Here is an 18111-nt window from a genome sequence, read left to right on the forward strand (position 1 = left end):
AAAGGATGACCTGAAACTGGAGTGTGTTCCATATGGCACCCTATTCCCTTTCTAGTTTACTACTTTAGACCAGAACCCACAGGGCTGTGAACTACATAGGGAATAGGGTGCCATTTGGGACTGAACAAAGGGAATAGGGTGCCATTTCGGACATGTCAAAATGGGAATATGGTGCCATTTGGGACACGCAAGAGTTAATATGGTGCAATTCGGGACAGGTCAAAGGGAATAGGGTGCCATTTGGGACAGGTCAAAATGGGAATATGGTGCCATTTGGGACACGCAGGAGTTAATATGGTGCAATTAGGGACAGGTCAAAGGGAACAGGGTGCCATTTGGGACAGGTCAATGGAATAGGGTGCCATTTGGGACATGTCAAATGGAATAGGGTGCCATTTGGGACATGTCAAATGGAATAGGGTGCCATTTGGAATGCATCCTGGGTCATTTATGTACCTGTCTGAACTTGTAAGCTACCTACTATATATATATATATAGACACACATATACATTATATATAAATAAAATAAACAACCCCCTAAACAAATTATTTCATTTCATCCTCCTATAGTCTTATTGACATGTTACATTATAGCCTATAGGCAGTCCTAGGACTGGAGATGGTGATCTATACCTCCCTTTGTTATTGTCTTTAACGTCAAAAGGTCCACCTCTCTTTCTGCCCCCCAACCCACCTCTCTCTCAACCCTCTGGCTAAAAATAATTTCAGAATGAACTCTGTGCAACTCGAACTGTCAAATGAAGGATTGCTTTGTGTGTTCAGGGAAAGCAACTAGAGAGTACAGTGAGAGAAAGAGTAGGGAGAAAGAGATTAGAGCGAGACAGATAGGGGGAAGGAATGCTGTGAGGAGGGTAGAGTGACCGATTGATGGGCTTGTAGTCATCAGTAACTAATGGTTTTGGGAATGTTCACTGATACTAATGGTCCATGTCACCACTCTGGAACTACTGTGGAACACTTACAGCACCAAACAACTCCCCGACTTTAATCATTTCAGAGAAAGAAAGTCATTCAAGAGGGGGACAAGGAATATAAGGCATTTATCCTGCGTATTGGATATAAGCTTCATTTTTTTGGTCCGTTTTAAATCGCCTGACCGTTAATCTGTGTGATTGGAACGTGGGGCCAAGTCCAACCTCTCCTCCTCTGGTAATGCTCACAGTCCGGTCACCCACTTAGTGTCTGGCTCTAGGGACCGATACACACCAAAAGCCCCCTGGCCTGAACCCAATTCAACTCCTTTCGGCCTCCCTCTGTCTCGGCAGTGAAGTGCTCGCATAGAACTAAGCACACAAAACCGCCGCCTTTGGCCAATAGCCGTTTTGTTGAAGAGGTTCTTTGTCCAGTCTAGTCCGTGTTTGATCTGTGACCCCCCCCGTCTCTCCTAGCTGTTCTGTCACTGTTGTGACTCATGTCCTTTCCGTTCCGTCGCTCCGTCTCTCAATTAAAAAAAAAGGAAAAACTTCAAACCTTCCGACCTTCGTTCTGCCTTTCCTGTTTCCACTAAACACAGGGCTCCCTCTCCTATTTTAGTCAAATCCCCCCACGCTCCCTGCGTATCCTGCCTTTCCTATTCCAGTCTTTTAAAGGTAGTGATGACAGTCTTACGTAACAGGGCTGAGCCGATTTGAGTATTAACAACCAATCACAGCTGTGGCCTGAAACCTCTGATAAGACTCCTAAAATGGATGCATCTCCAACCAGTGCTGCACAATGAAACACTTACACACACACACACACCAGCCCCATTAACATGACCATGTCCATAATGACAGTTACACACACACACACACCAGCCCCATTAACATGACCATGTCCATAATGACAGTTACACACACACACAGAAAAAGTGTTCAAAAGACATCCAGAAGAGTTTTATAATTTAAGTTATTATATTTTATTACAAAAGTACAGTGAGCAATTCTTCATCCACAACAGGTGTGTGTGTTAGAAGTCATCCTGGTTGCTCCGTGCGTCTCGTAGGTGTGTGAGTGATGCCAGGACCTTCTCTGTCGGTCTCCTCCCTAGCTGCTTCCCCCCTCTGGTCCTTACACTCACCGTGCCACTCACACACTCCTTCTCACCTACCACTGGACACACACACACACACACACACACAGAAATAAACAATTATTGAATCAATTTGTTTACAAGCTGTGGCAGTAATCTAATCCATGTTCACCTACGCACTCTTACCAAATATGTAGTTGTACTGGGCCAGCTGTGCAGAGCGGATCTTCTTATTTAAGGTGGCACCCTGGTCATCATCCGCGTCGGCCATGAAGCCAGCCTCGCGGAACTGTCGGACCACCTTAACAAGAGCAAAACACACATCACTCACAGTGGTGGTAGAGGAGACAGGAACCAGGCTAAGGTAGAATACCAGTAAGGACGGCACCTTTTAAAATCCACCCTGAGGGCCGAGACACTGGTGGCTGTATTACCTGGCTATGTATCATCATGACAGACCCCAGATCAGCAGTGTTGATAGATTCTTTTCCCTGGGGCTACATGCGCATTACATACAGGAGGATGTATTGGCAATGTTGTGACTGGTAGGCTTTTTACAAGACAAGTCAAGACAGAAACAGAAACAGGAGCCGTGTCCCGATAAAGGCCTCAGAAACATAACATGTCTATATTCCATGTTATCTCCTGTGTCTGGTCTTACCTGCTGCTGGCTCATTAATCATGTGGCAGATGGAACTTGTAGAATATATTGATATGTGAGTAGTGGCATGTACGAACCTGATCAAAATTAACCTCAAATCAAGTCCTTTTCAGAGTCATGAACCGTGTATGGGTACAGTGTTGGATTAGCCTTCGACCTCTGGAGTCACTGAGGGTTACAGCTTTTGATGTGTGCTGAGTCATGTTGTGTTTGGTCGCGTGTATGGGGGGGGGGTTTGATTTCAGCCTACAGTACAAGGGCCATGTGTATAATGTGTCTCAGAGCAGGAGTGCTGATCTAGGACCAGGTTCCTCCTTTTCATTTAATCTTAAGAATTGAGATCCAAAATGCAAAACTGACCCTAAATCAGCACTCCAAATCTGAGACGCTTGATACATATGGACCCAGATCTGATATTATGAGTCCTGACCTGTTGTGCATACGACTCACTACCTCCCCCTACAGGAATAATCATGACCTGCGCTGGAGACAACCACAGAGGCCTGAAAGAGACGGAAAGGAAAGAGAAATGTGGGTAACCAAAACGGTATCATTTTAGATTAAACAAATCACAGACATAGACACACTTCTCACCATTTCCCCCCAAAATTCTCAGCCAATATAGCGATCATGCGTTCCAGTGATCCCAGAACAGCTCTGTGGACCATCACTGGCCTGTGGGTCTCTCCATCCCCCCTGAGAGCGAAAGAAAGGGTGAAAGAGAGCAAGGGAGAGGGAAGAGAGAAAGAATGTTGGGAGAAAGGGGTAGAGATGATCACTTCAATCTTAAAGCTTACAATAAAGTGGACACCCCACCTCTGAAGGGATGAGCCTGGAGAAATGTAACCACTGAAATGCAGAGCTATGGATGCAAGGACTGACCATCCATGATATCAACATTTGTTTAACCTTGTTATGAGGCTATACAGTGTTTATTTATGTTTACAAACATTGTCCAGTGTCTGTTCTTTTGTCCAGTCTGAGATAAGGCTTTTTCTTTGCAACTCTGGGATGCTGGCTTTCTAGGCAGAGTCTCCACTTCACTGCTGACATTGAGACTGGTATTTTGCGGGTACTATTTAATGAAACTGCCAGTTGAAGACTAGTGAGGTGTCTGTTTCTCAAACTAGACACTAATGTACTTGTCCTTTTGCTCAGTTGTGCACCGGGGCCTCCCACTCCTCTTTCTATTCTGGTTATAGCCAGTTTGTGCTGTTCTGTGACGGGAGGAGTACACAGCGTTGTACAAGATCTTCAGTTTCTTGGCAATTTCTCACATGGGATAGTCTTCATTTCTCAGAACAAGAATAGACTGACGAGTTTTAGAAGTAAGCTCTTTCTTTCTGGCAATTTTGAGGCTGTAATCAAACCCATAAATGCTGATGCTCCAGATACTCAACTCGTCTAAAGAAGGCCAGTTTTATTGCTTCTTTAAAATCAGCACAACAGTTTTCAGCTGTTCTAACATACATAAATCAACTGTGGGAGCAATTATTAGGAAATGGAAGACATACAAGACCACTGATAATTTCCCTCGATCTGTGGCTCCACGCAAGATCTCACCCCGTGGGGTCAAAATGATCACAAAAACGGCAAGCAAAAATCCCAGAACCACACGGGGGGACCTAGTGAATGACCTGCAGAGAGCTGGGACCAAAGTAACAAAGCCTACCATCAGTAACACACTACGCCGCCAGGGACTCAAATCCTGCAGTGCCAGACGTGTCCCCCTGCTTAAGCCAGTACATGTCCAGGCCCGTCTGGAGTTTGCAGGAGAGCATTTGGATGATCCAGAAGAAGATTGGAAGAATGTCATATGGTCAGATGAAACCAAAATATAACTTTTTGGTAAAAACTCAACTCGCCGTGTTTGGAGGACAAAGAATGCTAAGTTGCATCCATAGAAGACCATACCTACTGTGAAGTATGGGGGTGGAAACATCATGCTTTGGGGCTGTTTTTCTGCAAAGGGACCAGAATGACTGATCCGTGTAAAAGAAAGAATGAATGGAGCCATGTATGGTGAGATTTTGAGTGAAAACCTCCTTCCGTCAGCAAGGGCATTGAAGATGAAACGTGGCTGGGTCTTTCAGCATAACAATGATCCCAAACACACCGCCCGGGCAACGAAGGAGTGGCTTCGTAAGAAGCATTTCAAGGTCCTGGAGTGGCCTAGCCAGTCTCCAGATCTCAACCCCATAGAAAATATTTGGTGGGAGTTGAAAGTCCGTGTTGCCCAGCAACAGCCCCAAAACATCACTGCTCTAGAGATGTGCATGGAGGAATGGGCCAAAATACCAACAACAGTGTGTGAAAACCTTGTGAAGACTTACAGAAAACGTTTGATCTCTGTCATTGCCAACAAAGGGTATATAACAAAGTATTGAGATAAACTTTTGTTATTGACCAAATACTTATTTTCCACCATAATTTGCAAATAAATTCATTAAAAATCCTACAATCCGACACTTTTGTATCCGTTTCCTCCAGCATCTTCACAAGGACCTTTGCTGTTGTTCTGGGATTGATTTGCACTTTTCGCACCAAAGTACGCTCATCTTTAGGAGACAGAACTCGTCTCCTTCCTGAGCGGTATGACAGCTGTGTGGTCCCATGGTGTTTATACTTGCGTACTATTGTTTGTACAGATGAACGTGGTACCTTCAGGCATTTGGAAATTGCTCCCAAGGATAAATCAAACTCGTGGAGGTGAACAAAAAAAAACAAATTCTGAGTTCTTAGCTGATTTCATTTGATTTTCCCATGATGTCAAGCAAAGAGGCACAGAGTTTGAAGGTAGGCCTTGAAATACATCCACAGGTGCACCTCCAATTGACTCAAATGATTTCAATTAGAAGCTTCTAAAGCCATGACATAATTCTCTGGAATTTTCCAAGCTGTTTAAAAGGTACAGTCAACTTAGTGTATGTAAACTTCTGACCCACTGGAATTGTGATACAGTGAATTTTAAGTGAAATAATCTGTCTGTAAACAATTGTTGGAAAAATTACTTGTGTCATGCACAACGTAGATGTCCTAACTGACTTGCTAAAACTATAGTTTGTTAACAAGAAATTTGTAGAATGGTTGAAAAACAAGTTTTAATGACTCTAACCTAAGTGTATGTAAACTTCCAACTTCAACTGTATGTATGTACGTATAAACACTCAGCAAAAAAATAAACATCCTCTCACTGTCAACTGCGTTTATTTCCAGTACACTTAACATGTGTAAATATTTGTATGAACATAACATGATTCAACAACTGAGACAAACTGAACAAGTTCCACAGACATGTGACTAACAGAAATGGAATAATGTGTCCCTGAACAAAGGGGGGATCAAAATCAAAAGTAACAGTCAGTATCTGGTGTGGCCACCAGCTGCATTAAGTTCTGCAGTGCATCTCCTCCTCATGGACTGTACCAGATTTGCCAGTTCTTGCTGTGAGATGTTACCCCACTCCTCCACCAAGGCACCTGCAAGTTCCCGGACATTTCTGGGGGGAATGGCCCTAGACGCGAATCCGACCATCACCCCTGGTGAGACAAAACCACAACTCGTCAGTGAAGAGCACTTTTTTCCTGGTCCAGAGACGGTGGGTTTGTGCCCATAGGCGATGTTGTTGCCGGTGATGTCTGGTGAGGACCTGCCTTACAACAGGCCTACAAGCCCTCAGTCCAACCTCACTCAGCCTATTGAGGACAGTCTGAGCACTGATGGAGGGATTGAGTGTTCCTGGTGTAACTCGGGCAGTTGTTGTTGCCATCCTGTACCTGTCCCACAGGTGTGATGTTCGGATGTACCGATCCTGTGCAGGTGTTGTTACACGTGGCCTGCCACTGTGAGGACGATCAGCTGTCCGTCCTGTCTCCCTTTAGCGCTGTCTTAGGCGTCTCACAGTACGGATATTGCAATTTATTGCCCTGGCCACATCTGCAGTCCTCATGCTTCCTTGCAGCATGCCTAAGGCACGTTCACGCAGATGAGCAGGGACCCTGAGCATCTTTCTTTTGGTGTTTTTCAGAGTCAGTAGAAAGGCCTCTTTAGTGTCCTAAGTTTTCATAACTGTGACCTTAATTGCCTACCGCCTGTAAGCTGTTAGTGTCTTAATGACCGTTCCACAGGTGCATGGTCATTAATTGTTTATGGTTCATTGAACACGCATGGGAAACCGTGTTTAAACCCTTTACAATAAAGATCTGTGAAGTTATTCTGTTTTTTACTAATTATCTTTGAAAGACAGGGTCCTGAAAAAGGGATGTTTATTTTTTGCTGAGATTATAATATAAAATTCATTTATAGGTCCAAAAACAGATGCAACAACTTAGGATTCTCGCTTTAAATTCCCTCAGTCTAATTATGTTGACAGCCATGTGCATCCCAATTAAATGTACCATCAGTTAGATAAGAGCAGAAGCTGCATCAGGGAACATCCCAGAACACACAGGTTGAACTGACATAGATGAGTGACTCACCCCACATACTCCAGGTCAAATCTGATTGGTAGCTGGAAGTCTAATTGGATGGTGGCACACTGGTGCTGTCGACCAATGGCGTCCTTGATCTGGATGTCAATCTAGGACAACAGGAAGATGTGGGAGTGTGTGAGTGTTAATAACAAGGCTCTGTTCAGGGCGGGTCGCAGCGTTACACAACGTTCAGACAGAAGGGTCTTGTGTAACTGACCTTTGGCCCGTAGAACGCTCCATCTCCTGGGTTGAACTGCCAGCGCTCCCCAAACTGCTGCAGACTCCTCTCCAGTTGCTGCTCAGAGAGAAAGAGACAGAGAGAGGTAGAGAGAGAGGAGAGTGAGGGGGGGGGGACGAGAGAGAGGAGAGTGAGGGGGGGGGGACAAGAGGGAGGGGAGTGAAAGAAAGTGGGAAAGAGAAAAATGGAAAGAAAGGATCTCATTTCTTAATTGAGCTTCTCCTCTCTGTGTTAATTTCCTGAGCTTTACTCCACAGAGGAAGAGGCAGGGAGCATAGACAGCAGCCACAGAACAGACAGGGCTTTGAGTTCGTCACATCCACATGGCCATATATCAACACTGATTGGATAAGTGTCCCTCATTACGTGATGTCATTATGATTAAAATAGAGGCTATGTGCTGGGATTTATAGACATCACTTGTGGGACAGTAAACACATTTACACAGCTGGCTCTGTGCGTGTACATCTGTCTGTCTGTATGGTGTGTGTGTGTGTGTGTGTGTGTGTGTGTGTGTGTGTGTCTGTATGGTGTGTGTGTGTGTGTGTGTGTGTGTGTGTGTGTGTGTGTGTGTGTACCTGCTCAGCGTGGTCCCACAGTGCAGGCTCCCCCAGGCAGGGTGTAGGTCGGGTGGAGAGGAGACAGTGGAAGGAGAATCCAAATACTCGATACACACTCCTCACAAAGTCCAAACACGCAATGATCTCCTCCTCCAACTGACAGAGAGAGAGTATGTGGGGGGGTGGGGGTACAGGAAGGGATTGGGGGGCAGGAGTACAGCCAGAAAAGGAGGACAGAGTGATGGAGACAGAATAGAGAATGTAAATGCAACATTGTACAAGACATTATAAATAAACAGATGTGAAACTGGAGAGTCCAGGGCTTTCGAGGTTAAGGGTTAACTTAAGAGATGAGTCCAGGGGTTAAGGGTTAACTTAGAGATGAGTGAGGAGGAACAGTTCATGTATTGACTGCTCCAGTGATTGAATTAGCCAAAGTGGAAAACAAACCTCACAATATCATGTGAATCAGTGTGTGTATAAGCGCAAGTGTGTGTGTGGTTTAATGGGATAAGGGAATCATTGGGGGAGTCAGGGATACAATCAAACTTTCTCCCACTGTCTGCTATACTAGGAATTCCAGGGTGGAAAATGTGAGACAAATATCCCAAAAGTTTCAAATGACAGGAATCGGGTGTGTACCTGCTCAGGAGTGCAGAAGATGTGTGCGTCGTCCTGGCAGAACCTGCGGACCCGGGTGAGACCACCCAGAGCGCCGGACAGCTCGTTCCGATGCAGTGCCCCGAAATCGGCCCAACGCAACGGGAGCTCCCTCCATGACCTTACACGCTGCTCAAACATCAGACTGGAACAGAGAGAGCTGTTATTGAGAAGTCCTGAACAGTGTGTGGGGTAGAGTAAGACAGAATGTAGGGGTGTGTGTGTTCTCACCAGTGTGCAGGACAGTTCATGGGTTTGAGTGCATAGGTGTGTGTGTCACCGGTCACAGTAAACATGTTTTCACTGTAGTGTTCCCAGTGACCCGAACGCTCCCACAGTGCAGTGCTGTATAGAGTAGGGGTCACAACCTCATGGAAGCCACGCCTCCTGTACTCAGTCTGGGGGGAGGGGTGGAGAGAAAGGGAGGAACAGAGATGTAACAACTTAATTATTACAGACACATTCCTTCTCTGTGCGTGTGTCATCCAGGGTTATTTGGAAAACGGACAGTCAAAGTGTAGTAATTGGGGTGATTTCCTGACTACAACAGGAGTGTCCTGAGGTCACTGTCATGGTAAAGATGTTTGAATTAGTGGCTGTGTGTGTGTGTGTACACGGAAGGGTACTTCGCTGATTGTTGTGGCCATTCTATTCTAAAATCATATAAAATACTAAGGGGGTGTTAATAAATTCACTCTGGAGTTCCAGAGTGTGCTCAGAGAGCGCTCTGGGCATTCGTCAATTCAGAGTGTTGTCAGATTCTCCATTCATAAATTCAGAGTGCTCCGCTCTAGGAGCTTTCAGAGCACACACTGGACGCCCTGACCGAGGAGTAGGGTTGATCGAGCGTTCTGACCTCACAACGGCAGTGAATCACCCAACTGGCTAAAGTTGGCTAACTTGCTAGCTACTTCCAGACACAAATGAGAGAACACCTCACTCTGACCATTTTACTCACCCTAGCAGAGCTGGTTAGGCTGTCTGCATGTTATCCAGAGTGTTGGTGACTAACTGTGCTGCTTGCAACAATTAAATTAAGTTTATTTGACAATGTTTATCTGTCAGATAGTGTTAAATGCATAGAAATAGAATGAATAGAACTGCACTCCTAATTCAAGTTAATGGTTTAACCATTCTATTTCTATGCATTTAACACTATCCCATAGACGAAATACAGATAGACAACTTGTGAAAACTGGTACCAGGAGACCAGTGGCATTTTTTTGATGGAGAAACTACAAACCATTCCGGGGGTGTTGGAGTTGGCTGCAGAGATAGGCTTCCTGTGAATATCTGATCTATTTTGTAGAAGCAGTAGCTAGTAAGATAGGTACGTATAGTACATTTGTGTGTAAGTTAGTCTATTTTATATCAATAAAAACAAACATTTCAAGCATAAACATTGTGATGCGTCTGTGTGTGCGCGTGTGTTACCTTGATAAAGTCAGCGAGTGTGTTGTAGATGTGAGCTCCTTTAGGCAGGAAGAAGCAGCTTCCAGGACTGACGTCATTAAAGAAGAACAGCTCCTGGTCCTGGAGGCAAAACACACCTCCCCCATATCAGTATACGCTCCATTTGAGACACCGTCGCACTTGCCTCTCAGTTAGCCAAGCTGCTAAGCTAGCCTGCTAAAATAGGTTAGTTTGTTAGCAATAGTTTCTACACTACTCCGCTAGCTACAGTAGCTCTGCCATGCCAATGACAACCTGTCTCCGGTTGTTTATATATCTATGCTTATTGGGCCTAGATCTTTTTTCTTCCCGCTCCTCGTCCACCTCACCTTGCCGATGCGTCTGTGGTCTCTCTTCCGTGTCTCCTCCTGTTCCCTCTCCCACTCCTCCCTCTCCCTCTCTCCTGGGAAGGCCACACCCATCACACGCATCACGCCTGACGTGCCAACAGGATTGGTCATCGTTACGGGAGACACCTGAACAGAAAAAGGGGGGACAGACAAGACCGAGTGTGACAGAGGAGAGAGAGTAGCAGAAAAGAGAAATATACTGAACCAAAATATAAAAACCAACATGTAATGTTGCCCATGTTTCATGAGGTGAAATAAAAGATCCCTGAAATGTTCCATACGCATAAAAAGCTTATTTCTCTCCATTTGTGTGAACAAATTTGTTTACATCCCTGTTAGTGAGCATTTCTCCTTTGCCAAGATAATCCATCCACCTAACAGGTGTGGCATATCAAGAAGCTAATTAAACAGAATGATCATTACACCGGTGCACCTTGTGCTGTGGTCAATAAAAGGCCACTCTAAAATGTGCCGTTGTGTCGCACAACACAATGCCACAGATGTCTCAGGTTTTATAGGGAGCGTGCAATTGACATGCTGACTGCAGGAATGTCCACCAGAGCTGTGGCCAGAAAATGTCATGTTAATATCTCTACCATAAGCTGTCGTTTTAGAGAATTTGGCAGTAAGTCCAACCAGTCTCACAACTGTAGACCACATGTATGGCGTCAGGAGGGCGAGTGGTTTGCTAAAGTCAATATTGTGAATTAACACAACTGCATTTTATCGATGGCAATTTTAATGCACAGAGATACCGTGACGAGATCAATTCTATGCGAAGGAGATGTGTTGCGCTGCATGAGGCAAATGGTGGTTTACGGTATCTGTGACCAACAGATGCATATCTGTATTCCCAGTCATGTGAAAACCATAGATTAGGGCCTGATGATTTTATTTCAATTGAATGATTTCCTCATGAACTATAACTCAGTAAAATCTTTAAAATTGTTGCATTTATATTTTTGTTCAGTATATACAGTATAAATAGTAAAAATAAAGAAAAACCCTTGAATAAATGAGTAGGTGTCCAATATATACAGTACCAGTCAAGAGTTGACACCTACTCATTCAAGGGTTTTTCTTTATTTGTACTATTTTCTACATTGTAGAATAGTGAAGACATCACAACTATGAAATAACAAATGGAATTATGTAGTAACCAAAAAAAAGTGTTAAACAAATCAAAATATATTCTAGATTTTAGATTCTTTAAAATAGCCACCCTTTGCCTTGAAGACAGCTTTGCACATACTTGGCATTCTCTCAACCAGCTTCACTTGGAATGCTTTTCCAACAGTCTTGAAGGAGTTCCCACATATGCTGAGCACTTGTTGGCTGCTTTTCCTTCACTTAGCGATCCAACTCATCCCAAACCATCTCAATTGGGTTGAGGTTGGGTGATTGTGGAGGCCAGGTCATCTGATGCAGCACTCCATCACTCTCCTTCTTGGTTAAATAGCCCTTAAACAGCCTGGAGGTGTGTTTTGGGTCATTGTCCTGTTGAAAAACAAAATGATAGCCCCACCAAGCCCAAACCAGATGGGATGACGTGTCGCTGCAGAATCCGGTGGTAGCCATGCTGGTTAAGTGTGCCTTGTATTCTAAATAAATCACACTGTCACCAGCAAAGCACCCCCACACCTCCTCCTCCGTGCTTCAAGGTGGGAACCACACATGCGGAGATCATCCGTTCACCTACACTGTGTCTCACAAAGACAAGGCGTTTGGAACCAACTCTTTAGACAAAATTACAGATTTCCACCAGTCTCATGTCCATTGCTCATGTTTCTTCGCCCAAGCAAGTCTCTTCTTCTTATCGGTGTCCTTTAGTGGTTTCTTTGCAGCAATGTGACCATGAAGGCCTGATTCACGCAGTCCCCTCTGAACAGTTGATGTTGAGATGTGTCCGTTACTTCAAATTTGTGAAGCATTAATTTGGGCTGCAATCTGATGTGCAGTGAACTCTAATGAACTTATCCTCTTCCATTCTTGTGTGGGTCCTCATGAGAGCCAGTTTTATCATAGAGCTTGATGGTTTTTGCGACTGCACTAAGGCGGTACACCTGTTAATTGAAATGCATTCCAGGTGACTACCTCCTGAAGCTGGTTGAGATAATGCCAAGAGTGTGCAAAGCAGTCATCAAAGCAAAAGGGTGGCTACTTTGAAGAATCTCAAATATAAAATATATTTTGATTTGTTAAACACTTTTTTGATTACTACATGATTTCATGTGTTATTTCATAGTGTTGATGTCTTCACTATTATTCAACAATGTAGAAAATAGTACAAATAAAGAAAAACACTTGAATGCGTAGGTGTGTCCAAACATTTGACCAGTAGGTAGTGAGTCAAATCCTGTCAATCTTTATTGTCCCAAGGGGAAACGCAGCCCCTGCCCATTATCTGTAGAGCAGTGGTTCCAAGCCACCATTTTGGAACCACTGCTCTACAGATAATGGGCAGGGGCCACGTTTCCCCTTGGGACAATAAAGATCGACAGGATTTGACTTGGCGGGGGCAGGAAACTGGTCACTGACAATCACAATATCCTGTGGCTATTGCTCTCCCAGCGTGGAAAGTGGAAATTCCATTCTGACCAGTACAATACCATTATGGAAATTCCACTTTGAAAGCAAACAGTAGTGCTGAGCGATTAACCGAAATGTTGGTTTTTAAAACAACTAATTGACCAACGTCAGTTCAATTATTTGAATTCGATTTAGTTCATTATTTTTTCTGTGAGCTCGATGTGCAGTTTCTCTAGAGATAAACCAGATCACACCGAAACTGAACAAACCTCAGGCACTAATTGCTCAGCACCAGCAAATATTCCATTGTTGGCATCACGGGCTACCAAGCTACAGTTCTAATGCTTCTAGGAAAAAAACAAGCAGCGTTTTGTTTCGCTTGTCTTCCGTGTGACATGTTGTTCTGACTTGTTAGTCTCCAGTGCGTCGTTTAACTGGCTAGTGACTGCCAAGTGACTGTCATTTACCAGTAAGGAATTTCCAGTGTGACCTGTGCAGCCCCAGTACACATTAGTATCAGGAAGAGGTCAGAGTTAATGGCTATATTGCATAGTAATGTCACAGCCCATGTTATGAGTTAAACTGTAACCAGGTTGGTTGGATGGAAACAGCAAATTTGTCAGTAAACTTTCCAAATGTAGACAAAATACGCTAGACAATGTGGGATCATTTAGTGTCTAAAATTAAAATGGCAGTGGAAATGCTTTTATGAGCAAATATTTATATAATAACCATCACAACGAAGTAAACTTGGAGTCACGCGATGACATGTCTGTGTGGTCCTCCCACTATGACACGTCAGGAAAGCATGCAGTTTATTAGAGTACAGATTAAACAAGTTATAAACTTCAGGGTGGTGAAAACACAAGGTGATGAGCTTGATGCTCCTTTCCAAATACTGTATCAAGGGTCTGATGCTTGGCTGCCTTTTGACAAATAAAAAGAATCTTGCTCTTTTGTCCATAATAATCTCATCATGTAGGCTATACCCACTCTGTGCCAGCTGTTGGCTACAGCACACATGCCCGGACCAGAGTGGGAACATTCGCTACATAACTCAACATGGTTTGTGACAAAACCATCAGTAGAGATGAAAATGCGATGGAAACCCATTTTACTGTTGTTTTCTTATCCTGTACATTCAATTTGTACATCCAGTGTAGTTTAGATGTCATGAGAAGAAGACAAGAACAGTATAGTCCTCACTGAACTGATATGCAAGCAGGTTGACACACACACACACACCTGCAGCATCTTGAAGACCTTGAGGAGACCAGTGTTAGGGAGGAGAGGACCATTGCAGACTCCTATGCTGTCTCCACACCTGACCCACACACGGAACAGGAAGAGATGGACATATCATTCTAGTATACAGTCATTTCTCCTTAAAAACAGACCATGACTGTAGCATTACCATGTGGTGTGTGTGTTGTATCAGGCTGTGAGATGTTGAGCAACAAACCTGTAGACTGTGAGAGTAGGTCCACTCATCTGTTCTTCAATCAACTGGAGTCTCAATGCATTGTCCTAGATGACAGAACAAAGTCAGTTAGTACACATACACACTAGTGTATCACGGCCACACCCCTTGAATGACAGACATTCCTAGATGACCATTACAGAGGTTAAAGACAACACATGTAAACAGTCAATTCCACAAGCTGCTACAGGTGGGAGCAAGGCAACACACCTACATTCTAGAATACTGTGGGCCATAACTGTAATGCCATCAAATGTCTCATTCTGTACCAACTTCATACTATCCCTGCGTCATTACACGACTAACCAAACACTAAGCCAAATACATTTAGTGCAGGTAAGGTCCAAAATAGTACTGGTATTGATCCAAATGCCTGTTTCCAACCACAATGGTAATGTCCTAAATGGCACCCTATTCCCTATATAGGGAACTACATAAGAAATAGGATGCCATTTCAGATGCAGCCAATGACAGACAAACAGAGCCAATGACCTCTGACCTGGAAGAGCTCTGTAACTTCCTGCCTGTTCAGCTCCAGTCTGGAGAGAGGAAGCTTCTGGCCAGCGGCCTCCTTACATCTCTCCTCTAGCTCAGCTAGGGACAGGGCACTGGGAGAGAGACCAGGGGTAAGTACTGTTTCTCTGTGTATACAGTGAATTCGGAAAGTATTCAAACCACTCAACTTCTTCTACATTTTGCTACGTTACAGCCTTATTCTAAAATGGATTCAATCGTCCGTCCCCCCCCCTCAATCTATCCACAAGACCCATAATGACGAAGCAAAAACAGTTTAAGACATTTTAGCAAATGTATTAAAATAAAAATATCCCATTTACATGATAGCTGCTCCTAGGGGCTCTGTTAGAGAACAAATGCATCCCTCCCTCAAAGCAGCTTTTCTGTCTTAAAGGGGTGCCAAAAGATCAGGGGATGGTTAGTGGGGTGAAATGTCATGACTAAGTTGCTTTGGATAAAAGCATCTGCAAAATGGCATATATTATATTACAAAGAGAAGGAAATGTCTTACCTGTTCTCCGGGAGGTGGTCACAGTAGAGGCCGGACTCTGACACGCCCTCTCTGCACACATCCACCCCAAACACCCTCTCAAACACCCACCCCACAACACACGCTCCTGTCCTCCACACCGCCTGGGGGAGAAAGGGAGAAAATGAAAGAGATGAGCGAGAGGGGATAAGATAGAGAAGAGGTCAACCTCTGCCTCCTCTACATGTAACATCTTCTATTGGGTTAGATGAATGAGAATGTCGTTAGTAAGTACCTGTTTGCCCTCTGTGGTGTTGAAGCCTAGCAGCTGTAGTTCACAGTCAGCCTCCAGGGGGCGAAGCAGCTCCCACAGCTCTCCATTCACCCTGCAGACCAGAGCACCTTTCACACTGCAGACATGGAGTGTTGGAGGGTTAGAGACAATGTCAGTATGTTTGCTTACACCTATCCAATTTCACCTAATTCCAATCTGAAAGCAAAGAGATGGGACACCTATGTGTCCCAGGGACTGAGAAAGGCCTGTAGGATTCTGCAGGGAGTTACTAAGGCTGCATTTAGACAGGCAGCCCAATTATGATATTTTTTTCCACTAATTGGTATTTTGACTCTGCTCTGAAAACGACCTGATGTGAAAAGATCTGATGAATCAAAGGACCAAATAGCGGAAAAAAATAAGAGAATTGGGCTGCCTGTCTAAACACAACACGTGTTCTGAGGGATAAACAGTGCTTGAATTGGGACATAAGCTCAATGGAGCAGAGTACCAGCACCTCAACATTTCTGCTGCTTGAGTTCCTGCACCTCTTATAGAATATTAGCTCAAAAGGATTTCAGTGTTCCTTTACCTAAATATAAAACAGTACCAGCACCTATTGAATTCCAAGTCAAGCACTGGGTATAACCCTTCCCTGACTTTTAGGATTCTGAATAACACACACACACACACACACACACACACACACATCTGAGAGGCTAACCGTGCGTTTTGAGCGATGATTGACGGCGTGGTCACGCCTGTGGTGCCATTCATCGTCCTGCCATCAGCCAATCGGACGCTGAAGGCCTGTTTCATGGTGCCGCTTGTCCTCTGCTGTCCCTGCCTCTCTCTGAGAGACTCAAACACACGCACACGCTCAGACAGAGCAGGGGATGCCTGTATCTAAAGGCAGAGGGGAAGAAATTAGGAAACAAGGGAATAGGAAAGAAGAGAGCACAGGGGTCAATATGAACAACAACAATACAGACAAGGGGATCATATTATTACCATGTAATCGTTTTAAATCAAATCTATACACATATGGCATTCATAACAAAATGGATGGTATTATGATCATACATACATTAGTAGTTGCATATTTCAGAGAGAGCGAGAGAACCCAATAATATGCTTAATTGAGAACTGTCCCCTCCCACCAAACACCCCTAAAAAAATGTATAACCTTGTGGTCACACAAAGACACAAATGACATGACAGTTTACAGCGCAGTCTTGTTTGGCCGTCAGAACTCTCAGGGCTATTCATAGATCCATCCAATGGTTTGACAAACCCACACCTATGTACCTGAGCGGTCATAGGACAATACTACACCACTGATTTGGAGAAGGCTGGCTACACAACCCAATGATACTGTACTCAGCAGGCCAGTACAGCTACATCTCATAACAGAAAACGGTTTAATAAGGTTGCACACCTTGCTAAAGCGCCTCTGACAGTGAAGCACTGCCCGAACTGACGGCCGACAGACGGGAAACCGTAACATCACGGTTACGAGCATCCTTAATCCACCGGTTTCACCGAAAACTTTTCATAATCATAACATTTCACACTCGTTGTCCCTTACACTGCAAGCGGCCATAATACCGGAAGAATGAAGTAGATGGGGAAGAAAAGTGATTGGCCAGCAAGGGAAGAGGGCGGAAACTTGACGTTGGCAAGTGCGCGCACGTTGGTGAGCGTCAACAATGAAAGCGCGCTCACCGTTAATTTATACACCTCAGTGGCGCCCACTAATCTGTATTTAACATTCGGATAGATCACTTTCAGGTACACGAGACTAACTTCACAGCATTAATCTAAACCAACTATCCATGAAACGGACCTGCATCTAGTTATATGCTCAATTCCTACATTTGGTCAAATTACGCCCAAGATCAAGAGTGGAGCGTTCCAAGAAACCCATCCCAATATGAGGAGATCACTGTATCTTTGCAGCGCCTGAAGAGAATTGATCAACGGTGAGGCAACAGGGTTGGTCCCTGTGAGAGCCAGCAAGTAACACACATCCATTCATTGATTGGCCGCATAAAGATGGAGGAAGAGCAGAGAATATTGTAGCTCAGAGCACCGTTATTAGGCTATTACACGCGCATAGCTCAAAAGTACTCGCCTCTAACGTGGGGCAGAAATGAGGCTACTTTCAACAGACTTCTGGAAGCAATAGTATGAATAGCCTCGTTTACATTGTTTTAATATAAAGTAGCATATAACCAGGATTGGTTTGAGAAGCCTTGCCACTGGCATCTCAATTCGTACATTCAAGACACCAATAACGAGCGCATGGTGATATGATCAATAGGGTTTCGTTATTTCTTTCCACATAAGGTATATTGGTTCAAAGCTCAGTGGTTGTAGACGTCTGTGTATAATAGTTAAGACATAACTTGGTCATTT

General features: G+C 44.2%; 1 protein-coding gene across 1 annotated transcript; it reads right to left on the minus strand.

Moving 5' to 3' along the window:
• Positions 1–1895: 1895 nt before the first annotated feature.
• LOC135521820 (threonine--tRNA ligase 1, cytoplasmic-like) lies at positions 1896–17435 on the minus strand. Its single transcript, XM_064947568.1, has 18 exons — positions 17132–17435; positions 16418–16599; positions 15715–15829; positions 15462–15583; positions 14934–15042; positions 14417–14481; positions 14200–14278; positions 10405–10551; positions 10058–10156; positions 8855–9021; positions 8606–8768; positions 7982–8119; positions 7383–7460; positions 7172–7272; positions 3288–3389; positions 3124–3196; positions 2219–2333; positions 1896–2112 (listed from the first exon to the last, which is right to left on the minus strand). Exons 1-18 carry the CDS (start codon positions 17213–17215, stop codon positions 1970–1972), a joined length of 2082 nt encoding a protein of 693 aa, XP_064803640.1. The 5' UTR covers positions 17216–17435; the 3' UTR covers positions 1896–1969.
• Positions 17436–18111: the final 676 nt, after the last annotated feature.

This window comes from Oncorhynchus masou, chromosome 30 (assembly GCF_036934945.1).
Source record: "Oncorhynchus masou masou isolate Uvic2021 chromosome 30, UVic_Omas_1.1, whole genome shotgun sequence".
In the NCBI taxonomy this organism is placed as follows: domain Eukaryota; kingdom Metazoa; phylum Chordata; class Actinopteri; order Salmoniformes; family Salmonidae; genus Oncorhynchus; species Oncorhynchus masou.